Below are 17,129 nucleotides of genomic sequence, written 5' to 3' on the forward strand. Positions count from 1 at the left end.
ATCTTTTCTTTTTCAAATATTTTTCTTGACCAAATTATATGTGTATTGCGATTTATGTATGGTTTCAACTCATCTCATTTTATCATTATAATTTTTTTAAATTCTTATATAAAATATAATAAAAATTTTAATTTTTTTAAATTTTATAATAATATTAATATTAAAAAAATAATATTATAATAATATTTTATTCAACTCATTTAAAATTATTTCATTTTATATCATCTTACTGCCTAAACAAGCTTTTAGATTATGCTTACAAATTTTTAAAGGCCAATATATCAAAGAGAAAAGCATGGAAAATTATCCCCCTCCGTGTTTAGAGGCTTGAGAGGAGGAAGAAAAGGCCCATTTGTAGCCATTGATTGGGCTCACTAGTTCTATCAGTATTGGGTAAACCCATTGCAACAGAACAAAAGTTTTAAACCAACTCGTATCCATTAGATATATCAAGACCATTCCAGTTACTAAATATACATATTGGTAGAAGTTTTGAATGATAGCTTAGAATTACATGTGTAAGACAATATTTAAGGGAAACAAAAGAATTTAATAATTACAATAATAGGCGTTTTGAACTTTTAAAACTTGAGCTTCAGAAGGAAAGGCATTTCATCTGAGAAAGGAGGATCAGCATATTTTCCAGTGAGTATCTGTGATGACACAAACTGATTTGCAGCCTCAGTGTAATGAATTCCATCCCAACTCACATATTCAGTACTGTCCGGACACCCTTTGGCCGTGACCCAGGTTCCATTCAAGTTCTTCGTCTGCCCACATCTAATGCGGTTGTTGTAGTTCAATGGTGGACCTCCATACCCACAGCAAGCCATTATAGGTTGTTCAAATCCTAAAAAAAAAAAAATGAAGTTTTATATTGGGAAGAAATTTTATCTGTGGGGGCATGATACCAAACCACCTCGATTTATTTGACTAAATTTGGAATTCTTGTGATGTTTCTTAGGTACACCCAGGAATAACCACCCTAACTAACCAGTGTGATCATCTACAGGAAAGAAAGAGTTAAAAGTAGGTGTCTTTATCATGAAAACGAAGTAAAATAAATGGATGAAGAGAATTGAGTGTTTCTCAAGTATTTTGTGATGTAAGCATTCTCTCAAATTAAAAGGCGGTTTCTTTACAAACATGGATACAATGCCCATCATGCCTACTGATGCTAGTTGCTGGGTTCTCAAGTATCAATGTGTACACCAAATAAGTGGATCTGAAGTGAAGGTACTGAAATGAAAAAATTAAAAGAAAATAAAACATGAGTAAGAAGCATAGGAGAATGCTTTCTTCAATCAAACCTTGTAAGTTGATTGATGAGGAGCTTTAATGTTTGAGTGAAAGGTGCCTCATGGTTAAGAGGACAGGAGAAAAACTTTTTTGAGTTACAGTCCATTTGCAGCCTCATTGACTGACTTGCTAGTTTTTAACAATGCTAAACTGAATGTGAACGATTGTAATATGCTGAACTTAGGAGAATATACTGTCCTAAACTGTTGTTAGTCTGGAATACTGAAAGATAATACCAAAGTACTGAGACGTAGTACTGACCGTATCTGGAATAATCCGCAATGAGGTTGGATTTTATAGTAAAGATATCAATATAGGTGACATTTGCATCCGAATATTGGGCCCGGAAGTTTTTGCAGAGAGCATGAAGTTGCACGTTGAAAATTTTTGCAGCTTGGTTGTGCGAGCCTACACATCCTAGCTCATCAAGCTTTGATGGGTCAGTTCCAAATTTGGCAACATTCTGAGTCAAGCATCCAAGAGGACCCGTGTTGTGTATCCAAAAATTCCTGGCCCCTTGATCATATAGTTTCTGAAAAACAAGCCAAGGAATTGAAGGGAACTGTGAGAATTCGATGTTCCTTGATTTTGAATCATGTTTGGTTAAACTTCCAGTAAATAAAAATAATCATTTGTTTAGTAAGTAATCGATGAACCTGACCTTTATTCCATTTTCAAACTCAACTAAAATGGTCGGAATTGAAGCAAGAATCTCATCCAATGACTTGGAATAAAAAGCACCAGCAATATCGTTCTGGCCTATGTCAAACATGTAAAGTGCCTGCCCAAAATATTCTTCTTTCGGAAGGTACTTGTCAAGTTTCTTATCTGAAACAAAAATTAAGAACATTGGTGATCTGATAATATTTCTTATTTGAGCTTCTTGCCTTACTCCTAGCAATATCTCTAGCCACTGAATGGAAAAATATGATAATATATATACGTACTTTTAGCACGCAATTCGAGAGCTCGAGCTTTAAATCGGAGGAACTGAGCCACCTGAATCCCAAATGAGAATGGGCTGATGGATGTTGCAGTTGCTGGAAGTATAGTCGATCCTGCAGTTGCAAAATTGCACCCTTTTCGGAAAGTTGGCACACCAACTGAATCCAGATAGGCATTTAGAAATGGCAGATCCATTGCATCCACTGTAAAATCGCACCCAGAAATGAGGATCTAACATGACAAAATAAAAAGCCTCATACATAAGAATGAATGAGACGGTAATCCTTGAAAACAGATAAAACAGGGGAATCCAGAGAACCAAAACAGAGTTTAGATGGATATAGATAGCAGAACAAAGAAGCAAGTTTATGGAACGCAAAGAGATTACTGAGAAAATCAATGATGAGACGGCCATCACAGTATCTCCCAGATGGATTTTTGAAGTAAATCTGCCCATTAGGAGGATCAAGGCTCTCAATCCCGGAGGCAATAAGCTCGCCCGTGTCAGAATTTGAGTCACCAAAGTTGAAAACCGAAGGAAAGTTGAAGTGAATGGATTTGGAAAGAGGCAAGCAGATGAACATAATTAAGAAAAGAACATGGAGAAAGCATGTCTTGATGGCCATGGATGGACAATACAGGAAAGAGAAAGAGATGGGGGACTTCTGTTACTTTGAAAGCCTTTTAGTAGCACTCTACTGTCTTGTAACTACCGCTTGCATAGTTTATGATATCTCTTGCAATGGAAGTTTGTTTGGTGTGCCATGATGGGTATGGTCGAAGTTTCCTTACAATTATAGGAAGCCAACAGGACCCACAAAAAATAAAGACAAACTATTCTTATCGATTTTTCAACTCATGAATATTAAAATTATTTTTGAATCTGAGTCATTATTTTAATTAAGATTTTGTGACGTCGACGTCTTTACGTCCCCCCATATTTATCACGCCTTGCTTAATTTTAACAAGTGTCATGGGATATTCCCCATGCGGAGGAGCCACCTTGCTTGACATTGCATGGCTTTACGTACCTGTCAGTATTTTCCTTATCTCAACAAGCGTAAATTCTCATGTTGTGTTGTTTTTCAGCGTGAAACATATAATTGTTAGGAGATAATATTAAATTATGGTAAATAATTTTGAGTTAATTGTTATATTTATTTGATTTAAAAAATTTAACTTTTAAGTTTGTAATTATCATGAGATTTATTTTATCTTATTAAAATCTAATAATCTAATTTCTTATCTATGTTGAGAATAATAAAGAGGGTTAAACACGAAATTAGTAAAAAAAAACTTAAAACTTACAATTTTTTTTTTATAAATACCCTCCTCCTTGTGGTGCACAGAGGGAGGGCTAGTGGTTCCGTCCTCCCCCACCTAGGCCACCATGGATGTGGTTAGCGACAGGCTACTTAGCACTGGTGCATGGCTTCCAAAGGGATTTTTAAAAAAAAAATGTTATAAATCAGTCACTATTTACTCTCATATTTTATATTTATAATTTTTTTTTCATAAAATGTGAAGATATTTTTCATAAGATATAGACTAGTGAATAATAACTGATGAGAATAATTTTTCTTTTCTAAAACAATAAATTTAATTTTTGTTTTTATTTTTATTTTTATTTTTATTTTTATTTTTATTTTTTCAAGTTCTTGGTTTTTGAAAGTTTTTTAGTTTTTCTATTTAGGTCACTGCAGGTGTCTAACAATATTGACGTAGTAGTAAGTAAAAGCTCAATAAAAACACTAAGAGAGTAATTAAATTTTGGAGCAAATTAAGGGAATAATTTTATATTTAACCCTAATAAAGATGGTTATACTTAAAGTTTCTATTTTCTATTTCAATTTCATTATATTTTTAACTTCTATCATGGTAGCAAAGTGCTAAAACCATTTATTATATTTTTAGTGAAAGTTTGATCCACGATCTTAAATATAAAATAAATGATTAAATTTACCCTTAAAATCAGTCAAAATGTAAGATATCATCAGCATGTGCCAGAAGAAATGATTGAAAAAAAAAAAAGAGCATGGTTAATCCTTGTATATAGAGAAAACAAAAAGGTGAAAATTGCAGCATTACAAGTTTGCAGAGAATAGAAAATAAAGGGGAAGAAATTACCGAGGAAGTCTACGATGAGACGACCATCAGAAAATCTGCCTGTTGAAGAAGTCTTGAAGTACTTTTCTCCATTTGGGGGGCCAAGGAAGAAGCCAAGCCCAGCAGCATGGCCGCCTGTGTCAGAAATTGAATCTCCAAAGTTGAAAACCGAGGGATAATGGAAATCAGTGGAATTTGCAAGAGAAAGGAAGATGGAAAACAAGGCGAGAGTCGAGATCAGAATATTGATGGTTTTCGTAGCCATGCAGCCTTCACTTCACTTTATGTGTGTAAATGGCTCGTGGATCAGGTCGGTATTTATACAGGTAGCTAGTGAGAGTTTGCTTTAGGTTTTGGGAAGGCAAAGAGAGCCAAAGGGAAAGGTTTCTTTATTTATTTTTTTTATTTTTTACAATTCATCGCGCAATTATTGCTCTAAAAGCCCCTTGAACACATCAGTCTCAGGTGTGATGGAGTTCTTATGGGGACAAGAAAGAGGCATGGAGTTTAGTGTTTACTGTTCAGAAGATTGTGAAAAAAGCTTTCGAGTGAGTTCTAAAAGCCAGACCACATGGGGGTATTGAAACTGAAAGCAAAAGGGGTTTGAGTTTTCCTTTCACGAATGGCATTAATGTTGCTTCTTCCTCCCGAATTCCAAACTAAAACCCACACGTCTCCAGAACGGATGTTTCTCTCTAACTGCATTCTTCATTTTTTAATCAAACACTCCTGCATGCTGCATTCAATAATTCGCTTTGTTCTTTTCTCTGCCACTCTGCACAGAACCATGATTTCTAAATCAAAAACAGCCTCAATTATAATTATCATCACTCTTATCTCTTCATCCTTCTACTTTGCGTGTTCGCCTGCCTTACTAGTAGGGTGAAAAAATAATCTTAACGCATATCTTTATGAAATAATCGTTCAAAAAAAAAAAATAGTTTTTTTTAATTTCTAGAATATTTTAGTGTAAATCTCTTTTAATATCAGTCGTACTTTTAAACTAAATTGCCGAGATTTTGACATATTAGCAAATATTATTTAGATTACCATACCCCTTATCATCTTAGTATTATTTATAGGAAAAGATCTCAACTGCTATAGTTTGAATATAATGGTTGAATTTAAATATATCTATATATATATATATATATAATTTATACCATAGAACAGTAAAAAAGTATGAATTTTTACAGGAGAGTAGAGCTAAAAAGTTTGTACCCTCGCTTGACCCATCCAATTAGGCCCGTATTGCACGCAGGAGCAGGGAAGCATGGTTAGAGGATGATGATCATGATGATTCTGCAGTTCTATATCTCAAGGAATTTGGGCAACTGCGCAATTGAAGCCCAACTTTCACAGATAATTTTAACAAGCTAGTTTCTTTGAGATAATCTATAAATAAAAAGACATAATTTCGATGCTTAAAAAAGAAAGCCATTCACATAACCAACGCAAAGCTTCTGGATTAGAACAAATAAGAATTGTGTGGATGATTTAAGAGATGATCATCTAGTGGTATTTTTTTTTTATCAATAACAAGGATGGGAATAAGCATCATGAGCTGCTAAATGATACGTATTATCATTAAGCACATACTTTTTTTACATAATACCTGTGTTTTTTCGGTTTTATTATTATTTTGTTTCTGTACAGCCTTATTTTCCGGACTTTTAAGGGAATGAAAAAAAAAAAAAAAAATCAGATTAGGGAAGTCATCCGTTCATGTGGATATCACAAAGTGCATGAAATATGCTATGTACTTCCTTTACTTGTATGGCATATACCTTATGTTTGTAATACAACACCATGGAATGGGAATGAAGTCTTCACTTCGGGACCTCGACAGAATAGAGTGAACCCCAGAAGAAGAAGAAACTGAAGATGCCTGAAATCTTGCGCAGAACATTTGAAATTATGGAATCTTCTTTGTGAAGTGTATCGTGCTTTTCAGCGGCTGCTATTCTGGCTTTGAGAGCTCTGTTCTCCCTCTTAAGCTGTAAAAGTATTAAATATGAAAACGTATGTGTACATTGTACCAAAACATATATATATATATATATGCGATAGATTGTTCCAGCCTTTCAACTTTCTGAAATCTCTCTTGACAAGGAGTAAAAGGAATGCTCACTCTCTAGCTCTCGCTCTCTCTCCTTTATAGAAAAATACGCAACCAGAAGTCATTGAAATGATGCTTATCAGCCATTATTTCATAAAATTGTAAAAATTTAACACTTCACCTCTTTCACACTAGATACAAGTTCTTCCACGTGGTGTTGTAACGAGGAAATTGTCCGCGAAGTAACATCTTCATAGTCTGATTCCAGCTCTTCAACCGAATACGGATCAAAGAGAATTCCCTCCAGTATGAACAACTCTTCGAGTAATTTTACATCTTCAATATCCAATCTCTCCCTCAACTTTATGAATGAAAATTGCTTTAGAAACTGGTGAATGCAATACTCTAGATCACATTTAGAGTTCCACAATATACTTCTAACCTTGTTTAGAATTCTGTCGCTTGACTCATCTTTATTCTCAAAAAGAGTTTCGTGCTTCTTGGCACATTTATCCTCATTGCAGCTAACACGTGGTGATGCCTTGATATGCTTTGCCCTGCGTCATTGTCCATTTCCACAATCAGATTTCGGTCATTATATGAAACCAAAAAATGTTGACAACAAGGAAAAAGTAACATTTCGTTGGTATGGTTTCAAGCTTGTCTGAAGAAACTACTGCACTAACTTTCAGTACGTCAGTTACCTTGGTTATCATAAGATTAACAAATACTATACATTCAAAGAGTGGGTGCTCCTCACTTTATTGCTCTGGAATGAGCTGGAGACGAAGACGCAACAATCTTCATCTCCTTCTTTGCGTCTGCTCTAGTTCCTAGGTAAGAATACCACTAGGACCTCTTAGATCTAGTCCTCTCTTTCCGGCTGAAACTAGATGTGCTTTTGTGCTTTCGTTCCCTTCTTCTCTTTTCTATCTTTTCTTCCAACAAGCTAGTAGGCTGGCTCAGTCAGCAATCTTGGTTACTTTTTGTTATACTCACCCACTGTTTCGGAACCTAACTCTTTTCTTTTTCTATTTTCTTTTTTCAGGGGGCACATCCCCCGAACTCTCTCCGCACTGACCTAGTTACGTAAAACAAAAGTAGGACATTTCTAGTACTCCGTCAAGGGATTTTTTATTCTTTATTTGGCATCAACACATGAAATAGAATTTGAATTTGTACCTCCCACCAAAACGTAAGGTGGATAGGCTCTCTGATGCATTTGAAGGGCTCGGTGAGCAACAACATAATATAGCAGTTCTGGAGTTCCCACCCTGCAAGATGAGAAGCTGAAGATCAGATCTTAACTACAATTTGATGCTGGAAAGATGAGAACAGAAGGGCACGAAACCAACAAGTGCATCTTGTAGAATCCGAGTAAGCTTGGAATCGCGATATGGGATGTGGTTTGCTCTGCCTGAGCCACATGTCAAAGCATTTATCACATTCCCAAGGGCGGATAGGGACTTGTTGATCATTTTAGCTTCTTCAAGAACTCTCCCTTCAGCACCAGTTTTCTCCACTTTCTCCGATCCTGCCAAGTCTACGAGGACTAGTTTTCCAGCTTTCATCCTGTCCACAATTTTAAAGTGTTAAATATTAATTCATTAGAGATACCAGTACCGACTCAATAAATACAACTACCTCTTATCTCCAAGGAATTCTGTCTGGATGGTAAACATGTACACAGAGTGACTTCTACTGCTGGCAATGTTCATTTCTGCCTATATTAAGCTTTGTAAACATGATTCAGGCCTCATTTGGTTACTTGAGATGATATAAGAAATCTATAAATGATAGTGAAATGATTTGAGTTAAGATTTTTATAGGATTTTGAAAAATGAGAGAGAAAGTTGAATAAAAAAATTATAAAGTTAAAAGAATGTTAGAATATAATTTTTGTTTTAAGATTTGAAAAAATTAAATTATTTTTTGTATTTTATTTTAAAGTTTGAAAAAGCTGTAATGATTAAGTAATGATTAGATAAAAAATTTGAAAATTTGAAATTGAAAAATGTTTATATTTGAAAGGTGTTTGAATGTTGAGATGAGATGAGATAAAATGGGATGGTTTCAAATGTTTGCGAAACCAAACCAAGGCTTAGCCACAATAAATCCAATGATATTTACACCCAGAAAACAGGCTGCTTATATATCTCTTAATGAATAAATAAAGAATTGAAAAAAATTATAAAGGCAGGATACGGGTCTCTCCAACTGCTCTGTTAGCTATCCCTGTCTGCGCATTTCCAAAGTCAGCATTAAAGCTTAAAATAGAACGAGAAAAAAATTATCCAGCAGTTCTTGACTTACTGACAGGCTCTGTAATGCTTGAGAAGGATCCGATACAGATATCTGAAATGGGAAAGTACTTAAAATTGATGATACGATATTAAGGAAAACCCAATATTGAAAGACATAAACAGAAGGGATCTTATTTGACTTGGCATTTTAGTCATAGTAAGATAACGAGCTTTAGTGATATAATGGTTTGGATGGATCTTATTTGACTTGGCATTTTTATCATTGTAAGATAACGAGCTTTAGTGATGTAATGGTTTAGAGATTCAGCAGAAAATTAACACAACCAGAAGTAAGATTGTGACAGAAGATAGGCTCACCTCTGTTGCGCCCGACAACAATATCCCCTGTACTTTGCTCTCCTTAATCTGTATATTGTCCTTGGATAAATCAAATAGGTCCCTGAGTAGAGCAAGGTTCAGTTATGATGAAATGAGTAGGAAAGGTCAGCAATCTGAGGTAACCTCCCAGATTTTACCAAGAAAAAAAAGTACAGTTAATAATCAAGGCTACTAAGGTGTATAGTAGGTAAGGGAATCAACCATCATGTTTAGAAGGACCATGTAAGTAAAAATAATATTTGCGAGATAAGTACCTTACTTTTTCCATGTAGATCTCTACCTGTTCGAATCAATGTAGATTCAATCAGAAAAACATACGAGGAGATATTGACATATTATAGCCAATGCAAGCCATAGCACTAGATAAAGCAATGTGTTTCTCGATACCATTGACAACTTGATTGAATACTTTGTGATTTCGTCAAAAGATTTAATATGCTCGAAAATTCCATCTACCACTCTTGGAAGTAACCCTTTCTTCTCCTCATCAACTTCCAGAACACTTGGCCCCTGATCCAAAATGGCATCATGTATGAGCTTAAAGTAATATCTATGACTGCCGTTCTAGAACTTTTTTCAATTCATTGCATTACCTCCATACTATAAGTCTTTCCAGCTCCAGTCTGTCATCAATGGCACAAATACAGATAAGAGGCAAACACAGATAAGCAAGAATCGAGAAGAGTTTTTATAGAATTAACAAACTATATGATACCTGTCCATAAGTAATAATTGTCCCGTTGATTGCATTAACAGCATCTGTTTCAATCACATAAACATAAATACACTCAAAGGCACAGCATAAGAACAAGGTTTTATCTCAATCTGCATAGATTTGCTTTAAATAAACCAATCAATACCGACTCAGTTTAATCTTTTCCACATTCTAATAACGATGAAGATGAGAATAATAAAGGATTATGTCAATAAGTTTCAAAGTGACTAGATGCAAAGTACTTTTATTCTCTCCAAACAAATAATGAAGTTAATGAGATATACCTCGAACGATAGGCAGGGCGAGAAATTCATAGACCTCGGCTTGTTTAGATTCCTCACAGAATACCCTATCAAAGCTGAAAGTGAAATCTTCCTCCTTCTCATCCTACAACACATTTATACATATTTCTTAAACAATCAAACTTAAATGCGCTCGCGCTCACGCGCACGCACATTAACTCCAATTTACTAAAGAAACAGATTGACACGCACAAATTCATATTGCAAAATTCCAGACAATATAAATTCAAGCCAAATGAAACCTTGAAAATGAAAGTTTCAGTGTCTATGCATCGAATACAGATTCTGTGGCCATCATCTCTTCTCTCCTTTGAACTTAGGGGTCTGAAGCGAGCACAGACCGTTATGTTCGACATACTTTGTTGGCGCTAGAAAGTTTAACTTCCAATTTAAACCTAAAATAAAAGAGCGTGAAATCGCTAATGAACTTAGATCGACATTGAAATGTCTAGAAATAACAGAATCAGTTGGAAAAAAAAAAAAGGAAAAATAATTCCTACGGTCCACTGTTTTAAGCCTGAGAAATCGAGTGAAAAGAAGAGAAAACGAAGGTTCCACCAGTACAAAATATATTGGATATTGATCATTGAAAATCGAGTTGGCTTCTTTGCTTTCCTGATATTTCTTTGCGACCAAACAAGGAAATGAGAGAGAGAGAGAGAGAGAGAGAGAGAGATGTACTTTGGGGTTAGCGCTATTCGATCTCTTTGGCGGGGATCAGGAATTGAAAAGTGGCTTTTATATGCGCGAGAGAATGAAGGCGGTGAGAATTATGCACAAGAGAACGCCGTCGTTTTAAAGTTCCGCAGAGAAAATTGTGCACGTGGCATGCACAAGTACTTAAACCTCAGAATCCGAGATAAAGTCCGTAATAGTTTTCCCAAAGCACCTAGGAAGTCCGATAATTACCACTTTGCCCTAAGGGCTATGCATTCTCTAGAGCGTGTATATATTACCTACGTACACATCAGAAGGCTCAAGCCGCGCACACTCTCTTTCTTACTTCCTTCCTAGTCTTCCGCCTCGCAAAGTTCTTCTTCTTTTCCTTGCATTCCAATCTGAAGACTGAAACCATGACAGAAGTCTTGCTAGACTACGCCGAAGAGAAGTTTATCGAGGGCAGAGGGAAAGAAGCCTTCCATCTCGCGAGTCTGGCCAAGAATCTTGATCCCTATTTCCGTACCGTCAACAATTACTACGCTACCTTCCGGGTACATTACGCGGCCACCAAGAAGAACAGGTTTGGGCACACTGATCTCTATGCCATTCTCGGCCTCAAGGCCGACCCATCTCTCAGCATCGACTTCATCACCACTGCTTTCTGCAAGCTGGTTAAGTTGGTGCATCCCGACGTGTTTGGCTCGTCAGCTGCGCCAGGTGCTCTTCGACTCATCAACCAGGCGTGGGAAGTCTTGAGCGACGAGGCGAGCCGAGAGGCTTACGATGTTCGCATGGGTCTGCGTCCGCCGCCGTCTACGAAACCAAAGAGTACTGATCGGAGACGACTCGTCGAGATCAAAAGATGCGCACCTAAGGTACTGGCCGAGGGCGATGCGAGTCAGGTGGTCCGTGGAAGAAGGGTCACCGGCTAAGACACGATCGATCTTGTTGGTTTCTTTTTGTAGAGCATGCTTGTTGATGATCTTGATGTATAGGAGTTAATTAGATTAGTTAATTTCTTGCCGTGCAAGGATGGATGGATTAGGGTTTGAGGGAAAATATTCAAGATCAATATTTTCTCGTATTGATTTTTGTGTAAAACATCGGAATAAATATTTTAACTTTACTTTATAACTTCTCTCTGATTCTACATAATCGCTTTGCAACGTTTGGTTTGGAGTACGCATGATTTCTACGTAAAAGATATCTATATTTTTTTTTTTTAAGCTTTCATCCTATTTTAACTACCTGCACCTTTCGTACGTAATCTTTGATATGGTACTTAATTAATTATTACAAAATTGTTTGATATTTTTTTGTATCTATTTCGATCATTTATTAATATCACCTCAAGAAATAATAACTGAAATGATAATAAATACTTTTTTTTTTGTTTTTTCTTAAGACACAAAATAGCTAGATCAAGACACTTTATATTTTGTCAAGCTATTTATTTTCTTGCTGACGACAGTTTATTATTTTGTTAAGCTACAAAGTCTGAAAATGAGATTCTAGGGCAGCTTTTACTCACATACAAATATGCTTCTAGGCAGCAATTGAATTTAGAGAAAACAGAAGAGTTGATTAGCATAAATGTGGGCCAAGAGGAAGTAAATCACATTAAGTCGATTTGGGAAGTACAATCTATCCAACACCATCATTGATAAGTATCTGAGTCTTCCATCATTTATTGGTCAAAACATAAATACTACTTTTAGGGAGCTGAAGACACAGATTTGAAATAAACTACAACGTTAGAAAGAGAATTTATTTTCACAAGCTTGTAGGAAAATTCTAATTAAGGCAATTGTGCAAGCATTACCAACTTACATAATGTGTTGCTTTCAGTTACCTAAATTATTTTGTAAAGAATTGGAGAAGATGTTTCCTTGGTTTTGGTGGGCCCAACATGGTATGAAGCGGAAGATGCATTGGGTGGGTTGGAATAAATTGTATACCTCTAAATCTTAAGGTGGTATGGATTTTAAGAACTTATAAATGTTTAATCTATCTTTGTTAGCAAAACAAGGATGATGGAGGCTTATGCATGATTCTAAATCATTGTTTTTTCGAGTTTTTAAGGTGAAGTATTTTTCTCACTCTACTTTTTTAAAGGCGACTTTAGGCAACTGTCCTTCCTATGTTTGGCGAAGTATTTTTGTTGCCAAGGACATTCTCTCTCAAGGTGTATTTGGAAAGTAGGACGAGGTTATTCTATCAATATTTGGCATGACAAATGGCTCACAACAAATTTGGCTTCTAATTTCGCAGTTGTTGATCCAAGTTTACAAGAAAGTTCCACCGTTAGTGCATTGTTTAATGGTGATTCTTGTACATGGAATGAGGTCCTAATCCATAATGTTTTTCATCCACACGTTGCTGCCCAAATATTGAAGATTCCTTTATCTTTGGAGAAAAGATTATCAATTTGTATGGAATGGGAATAAAAGTGGTGTGTACACAGTGAAGTCAGGTTACCACTTTGTTTCTAATGGGATGTCTACAAAGAATAGAGCTTAATGTTCTTATGTACAAGTCGTTCTTATTTTTGGCAAAGGCTATGGAATTTTAAGTTACCAAATTAATAAAGTGAAGAATTTTGCATGGAGAGCATGTACTAATAGTTTACCCACCAACTTGAATTTTTAAAGAGGCATTCTACTTATAGCGACTTGTGATCGATGCAAGATGCAAGATGCAAGATGCAAGATGCAAGATGAGAGTTGTAGTCATGTTATTTGGGGATGCTTAAATTCATGTGGCACGTATGGAAATTTCGATGTCCTTTCATTTTTCAATTATTGCATGTGAATTTGGAGTTTCAGACTTTGTTAAGGATATAATTAGTGGAGGAAACTAATTCTATAGTCCATCATTTCCTCACAATTTCATGGGGTATTTGGTAGTATAGGAATCTCTTGTTATTTGAAAATTCAGACTGTGCTATTCAAGAGATTGTTGATAATTATATTGGGTATGTTGAAAGCTTTAAAACCATCAAGACTAATCAATTAGTGATGCATAAAAAGTGATTACTTTGTTGGAAGCCTCCACCTTTGGGTAAGGTTAAATTGAATTTTGATGGAGCTATATTTAAACATTTTGCATCTGCTGGAATCAGGGTTATCTTACATGATGATAAGGGTGAAATGTTAATGGCATTTAACAGGAGAGAAATGTGAGAGTTTGAAGTGAATGAGATTGAAGTTCTTGTTGCGCTTAAGGCGTCACAGATGGTTCTTCATGTTGGTATGCATGGTTTATTTAGAGAAGGTGACTTTTGATCTATTATTGAAGTTGTGATTTCTAGAGAACAAAATCTCACTATTATGGATCCCTTGGTTATGGAAATACAGCATTTGCTATGAAGATTTCAGGCATGTTGGGAGACAAGGAAATGAGGCTAGCTGCTCACTTGTTGGCCCGTCACGCTAGTCTAGTGGATAAAGATACAATTCAATAGTGGCGTCAATGTCCTGATCTCCTTATATATCGATGGTAATAGTTTTAGGGTTTCAAACTCACATAGAGGCATGCCAACATTGAGGTAGACTTAGACAATATTGTAATATTCATTGATATCATGAGGTTGACGTACAAGATGTGTTAAAATAGTACAGGCAGAATTTAGATAACTTCTCGATTTACAAACAATTATGATAAAATCAAAACTATAAATTGAGATGGTTTCATGTGATATATTGTAAATTTATATATAAATATATTCACTCCTTCAAATTGAGTCATGTCAATATGTAAATTTACTTTTATAAATATTTTTGTAAATGTAACATTTCTCAATTAATTTAAAAGGGGAATATATATATATATATATATATATATGAAATACATGCAACTCTTTTAAAATCAATTAATATGATAGTGCCACCTCATAAAAATGTAAAATTTTCTTGATCTGAATATTTCAATCTTACATATATAAATGTTATCATGAAAGCTTTAGATTTTAAAAGAGTTACGGATATGATATTTACTTTTTTTTTTATTAATGAAATGGATGCCTCTGAATCTCTGATCAATATTTATCGTACTAATTATTGTGTAAAAATCAATACTTCTTGAACCAATTCTTTCTTGTGTATGATGACATCGAAATACTTGTGTAATTCTTAAGTATATGAACCAATTTTTGCTCCGTCGTGGGCTACGATCTGAATCGAAGTTTATCTAAGGGAAGTATATAGTAAGGCCCAAAAGTGAAGCCTACAACCTTAAGGTTGTGTTTGGTTGTTGAATCAAATTCAATTCATCTCAAATTAATTATTAATGGGATCCATTACCTTTTTAACTTCTCATAAAAAAAGTTAAACTCAACTCAACCTGATTCATATAATAATACATTTCAACCTAAAAAAGTTAAACGCATCTCAATAGAACTCACAAAATACTACTATTTATAACTTAACTCAACTCATTTCAATATCCACACGTAACCTAATAGCTCAAAAGACATAGTAAGCCAAGTGAATTTTCTTACAAATTTTTTTTAGAGAAATGATTTGTATAAATTTCAAATAGACAAATCATGCCCTATTCTTAATTTGTAAAAAAATAGATCTCACCTTAAAAAAATAAAAATATTTTTTATTAGTAGGATCCATTTTTTTACAAATAACTTGTACAAGATTTATCTATTTGTGACTTGTACCTATTATTACTTAACAAAGATGTTTATATGCACATATATGTTACTTAACAAAAATGCCAAATATATTACAAAGTACAAGTTTAAAGGAACAACTCAATTAACAAAGACTACTGCTTTAGATTTTATTCCTGATTGCCTTGTTATGTGATCAGTCTCATTTATGCACTTTCCTCCAACAAAATTTGGGGCTGAAAAAGAGTAAATTAGAGAAAACGTAAAACTAACAAAAGAAATTGATAGAGAAAACTAAAACAGAGAGTGAACAAAAAATAATTAATAGACCTCTACAGCTCAGGAAAGGGACGACGCATGAAGGAGATGAAGGAACCTCTGTAAAGCATAAACAAATGTGAGTCAATGAGAATGGGGATAAACCTCTATCAGCATGAAAATGTAAGCATAAACCTCTCTTACGAAATGACCTCTGTAAGGCTCACAATGATGGGGATGAAGGTTAGGGCATAAGAAATTCAAACGCTGACGTTTTAATTTGTTATTTTGTTTACCTATGAGAGGGACAACGCTTATACCCATTGGCACAAAGGAAGTGGACGATGCACAAGGGCTCAATACTAGGGACGGACGATGAAGCTCAGGAGGAAGGGAAGGGGGAGTTCAGTCTCGGGAGAAAAGGGGAGCAGTCTCTCATGAGGAATGAGAAAGGAGGAGGAAAGTTTCAGCTCTTCAAGCTCACAGGAGTGAGACGACGTCGTGTTGAAGGCTAAACCCTGACCCGACCCGAAAAATCAATTTCTAACACGTCCCGAAACTGTTTCATGCTGATAGCCCATTAACCGATTACTCGATTTTTTTTTAAAAATTTAAAATTTTTATTATTTAGGGAGATTTCTCTCACTAACACAGTTCCAAATCACAATCAAATCTATAGATAATCATCTTAAAATCAAAACTGGATGGAACCCGGATCGATGCCAAATATGATATTAGCATTGAAAAAAAAGAGCACATTGACTAGACCCAAAAGAAAAATTCAGAAAAACAAAATAAGAAAGACTCTGACACAAAATGAAAGAAACATGGAAGATGGTTATTGTACCATGATTCTCTTGTTCTTGGGCTTGATTTCCCAGATGGTGGTTTCTTGATTCTCGATCGCCAACTTGAAGAGTGCTTTGTTTCATTCTTGAAACTTTCCTTCCTAAAATGCGTATAGAAACATAGAGAAACATAACTAATTTCATAAAACAAGTCCGGCTGTGTTTCGAGAGGGAGAGAGAGCCGGAGAGTGGTAGTTGACTGAAGGTGTTTATGCAGTAGAGAGAGAAACTCACGAGACTAGAGATAGTAGAGAGAGACTCACTTTTTGTAGGAAAAAAGAGGTTATAAAAAATCCAATAAGAATACTCTAAAAATCTTAAAAGGTATAGTTCAATATAATAATATAAATCAAATGCAATATTATAATATTGTTAGAAGGACACTCACCGAAACTAGCATTAATTTTCAGTTTAAAAGTACTTTTCTATTTGAGTTCCACACGTACGTACGTTCTGAAATGGAAATCGGTTAAAATAGAGTAACGGGTAATATTCGTTTTCGATTTTAACCGCAAACGTGTCGGCTTTTTAGGTCGGGTTAATTCGGTAAAACGGGTCGGGTCGTTTTTTTTTTTTTTGGTGCAGCCCTACTAGAGAGCATCAAAATAACTTGAAACTTTTTGAAATTACATTACATTTCAAAATTGTAGCAATTATAGCCTCGATGAATCATT

At 35.1% G+C, this 17,129-nt stretch overlaps 2 protein-coding genes across 4 annotated transcripts; both read right to left on the minus strand.

Moving 5' to 3' along the window:
* Nucleotides 1–402: 402 nt before the first annotated feature.
* LOC108988826 (GDSL esterase/lipase At1g54790-like) lies at nucleotides 403–4,736 on the minus strand. 3 transcript variants are annotated; one of them, XM_035695415.1, is made up of 6 exons: nucleotides 4,328–4,736; nucleotides 2,633–2,858; nucleotides 2,247–2,447; nucleotides 1,961–2,127; nucleotides 1,561–1,831; nucleotides 426–850 (listed from the first exon to the last, which is right to left on the minus strand). In XM_035695415.1, exons 1-6 carry the CDS (start codon nucleotides 4,613–4,615, stop codon nucleotides 582–584), a joined length of 1,422 nt encoding a protein of 473 aa, XP_035551308.1. In that variant the 5' UTR covers nucleotides 4,616–4,736; the 3' UTR covers nucleotides 426–581. The 3 variants fall into 3 exon arrangements, with proteins under 3 accessions (XP_035551306.1, XP_035551308.1, XP_035551307.1); XM_035695413.1 differs by lacking the exon at nucleotides 2,633–2,858 and having other exon boundaries at nucleotides 403–850; nucleotides 4,372–4,732; XM_035695414.1 differs by lacking the exon at nucleotides 4,328–4,736 and having other exon boundaries at nucleotides 2,633–2,929.
* Nucleotides 4,732–10,424, minus strand: LOC108988830 (kinesin-like protein KIN-1). Its single transcript, XM_018962202.2, has 17 exons — nucleotides 10,311–10,424; nucleotides 10,051–10,153; nucleotides 9,767–9,810; nucleotides 9,645–9,674; nucleotides 9,439–9,561; nucleotides 9,306–9,331; nucleotides 9,031–9,112; nucleotides 8,723–8,764; nucleotides 8,615–8,648; nucleotides 8,054–8,129; nucleotides 7,765–7,981; nucleotides 7,592–7,683; nucleotides 6,852–6,966; nucleotides 6,591–6,770; nucleotides 6,138–6,347; nucleotides 5,572–5,684; nucleotides 4,732–5,125 (listed from the first exon to the last, which is right to left on the minus strand). Exons 1-15 carry the CDS (start codon nucleotides 10,422–10,424, stop codon nucleotides 6,180–6,182), a joined length of 1,446 nt encoding a protein of 481 aa, XP_018817747.2. The 3' UTR covers nucleotides 4,732–5,125; nucleotides 5,572–5,684; nucleotides 6,138–6,179.
* Between the last annotated feature and the right edge of the window lie 6,705 nt (nucleotides 10,425–17,129).

The sequence above is a fragment of the Juglans regia genome, chromosome 11, assembly GCF_001411555.2.
Source record: "Juglans regia cultivar Chandler chromosome 11, Walnut 2.0, whole genome shotgun sequence".
Classification (NCBI taxonomy): domain Eukaryota; kingdom Viridiplantae; phylum Streptophyta; class Magnoliopsida; order Fagales; family Juglandaceae; genus Juglans; species Juglans regia.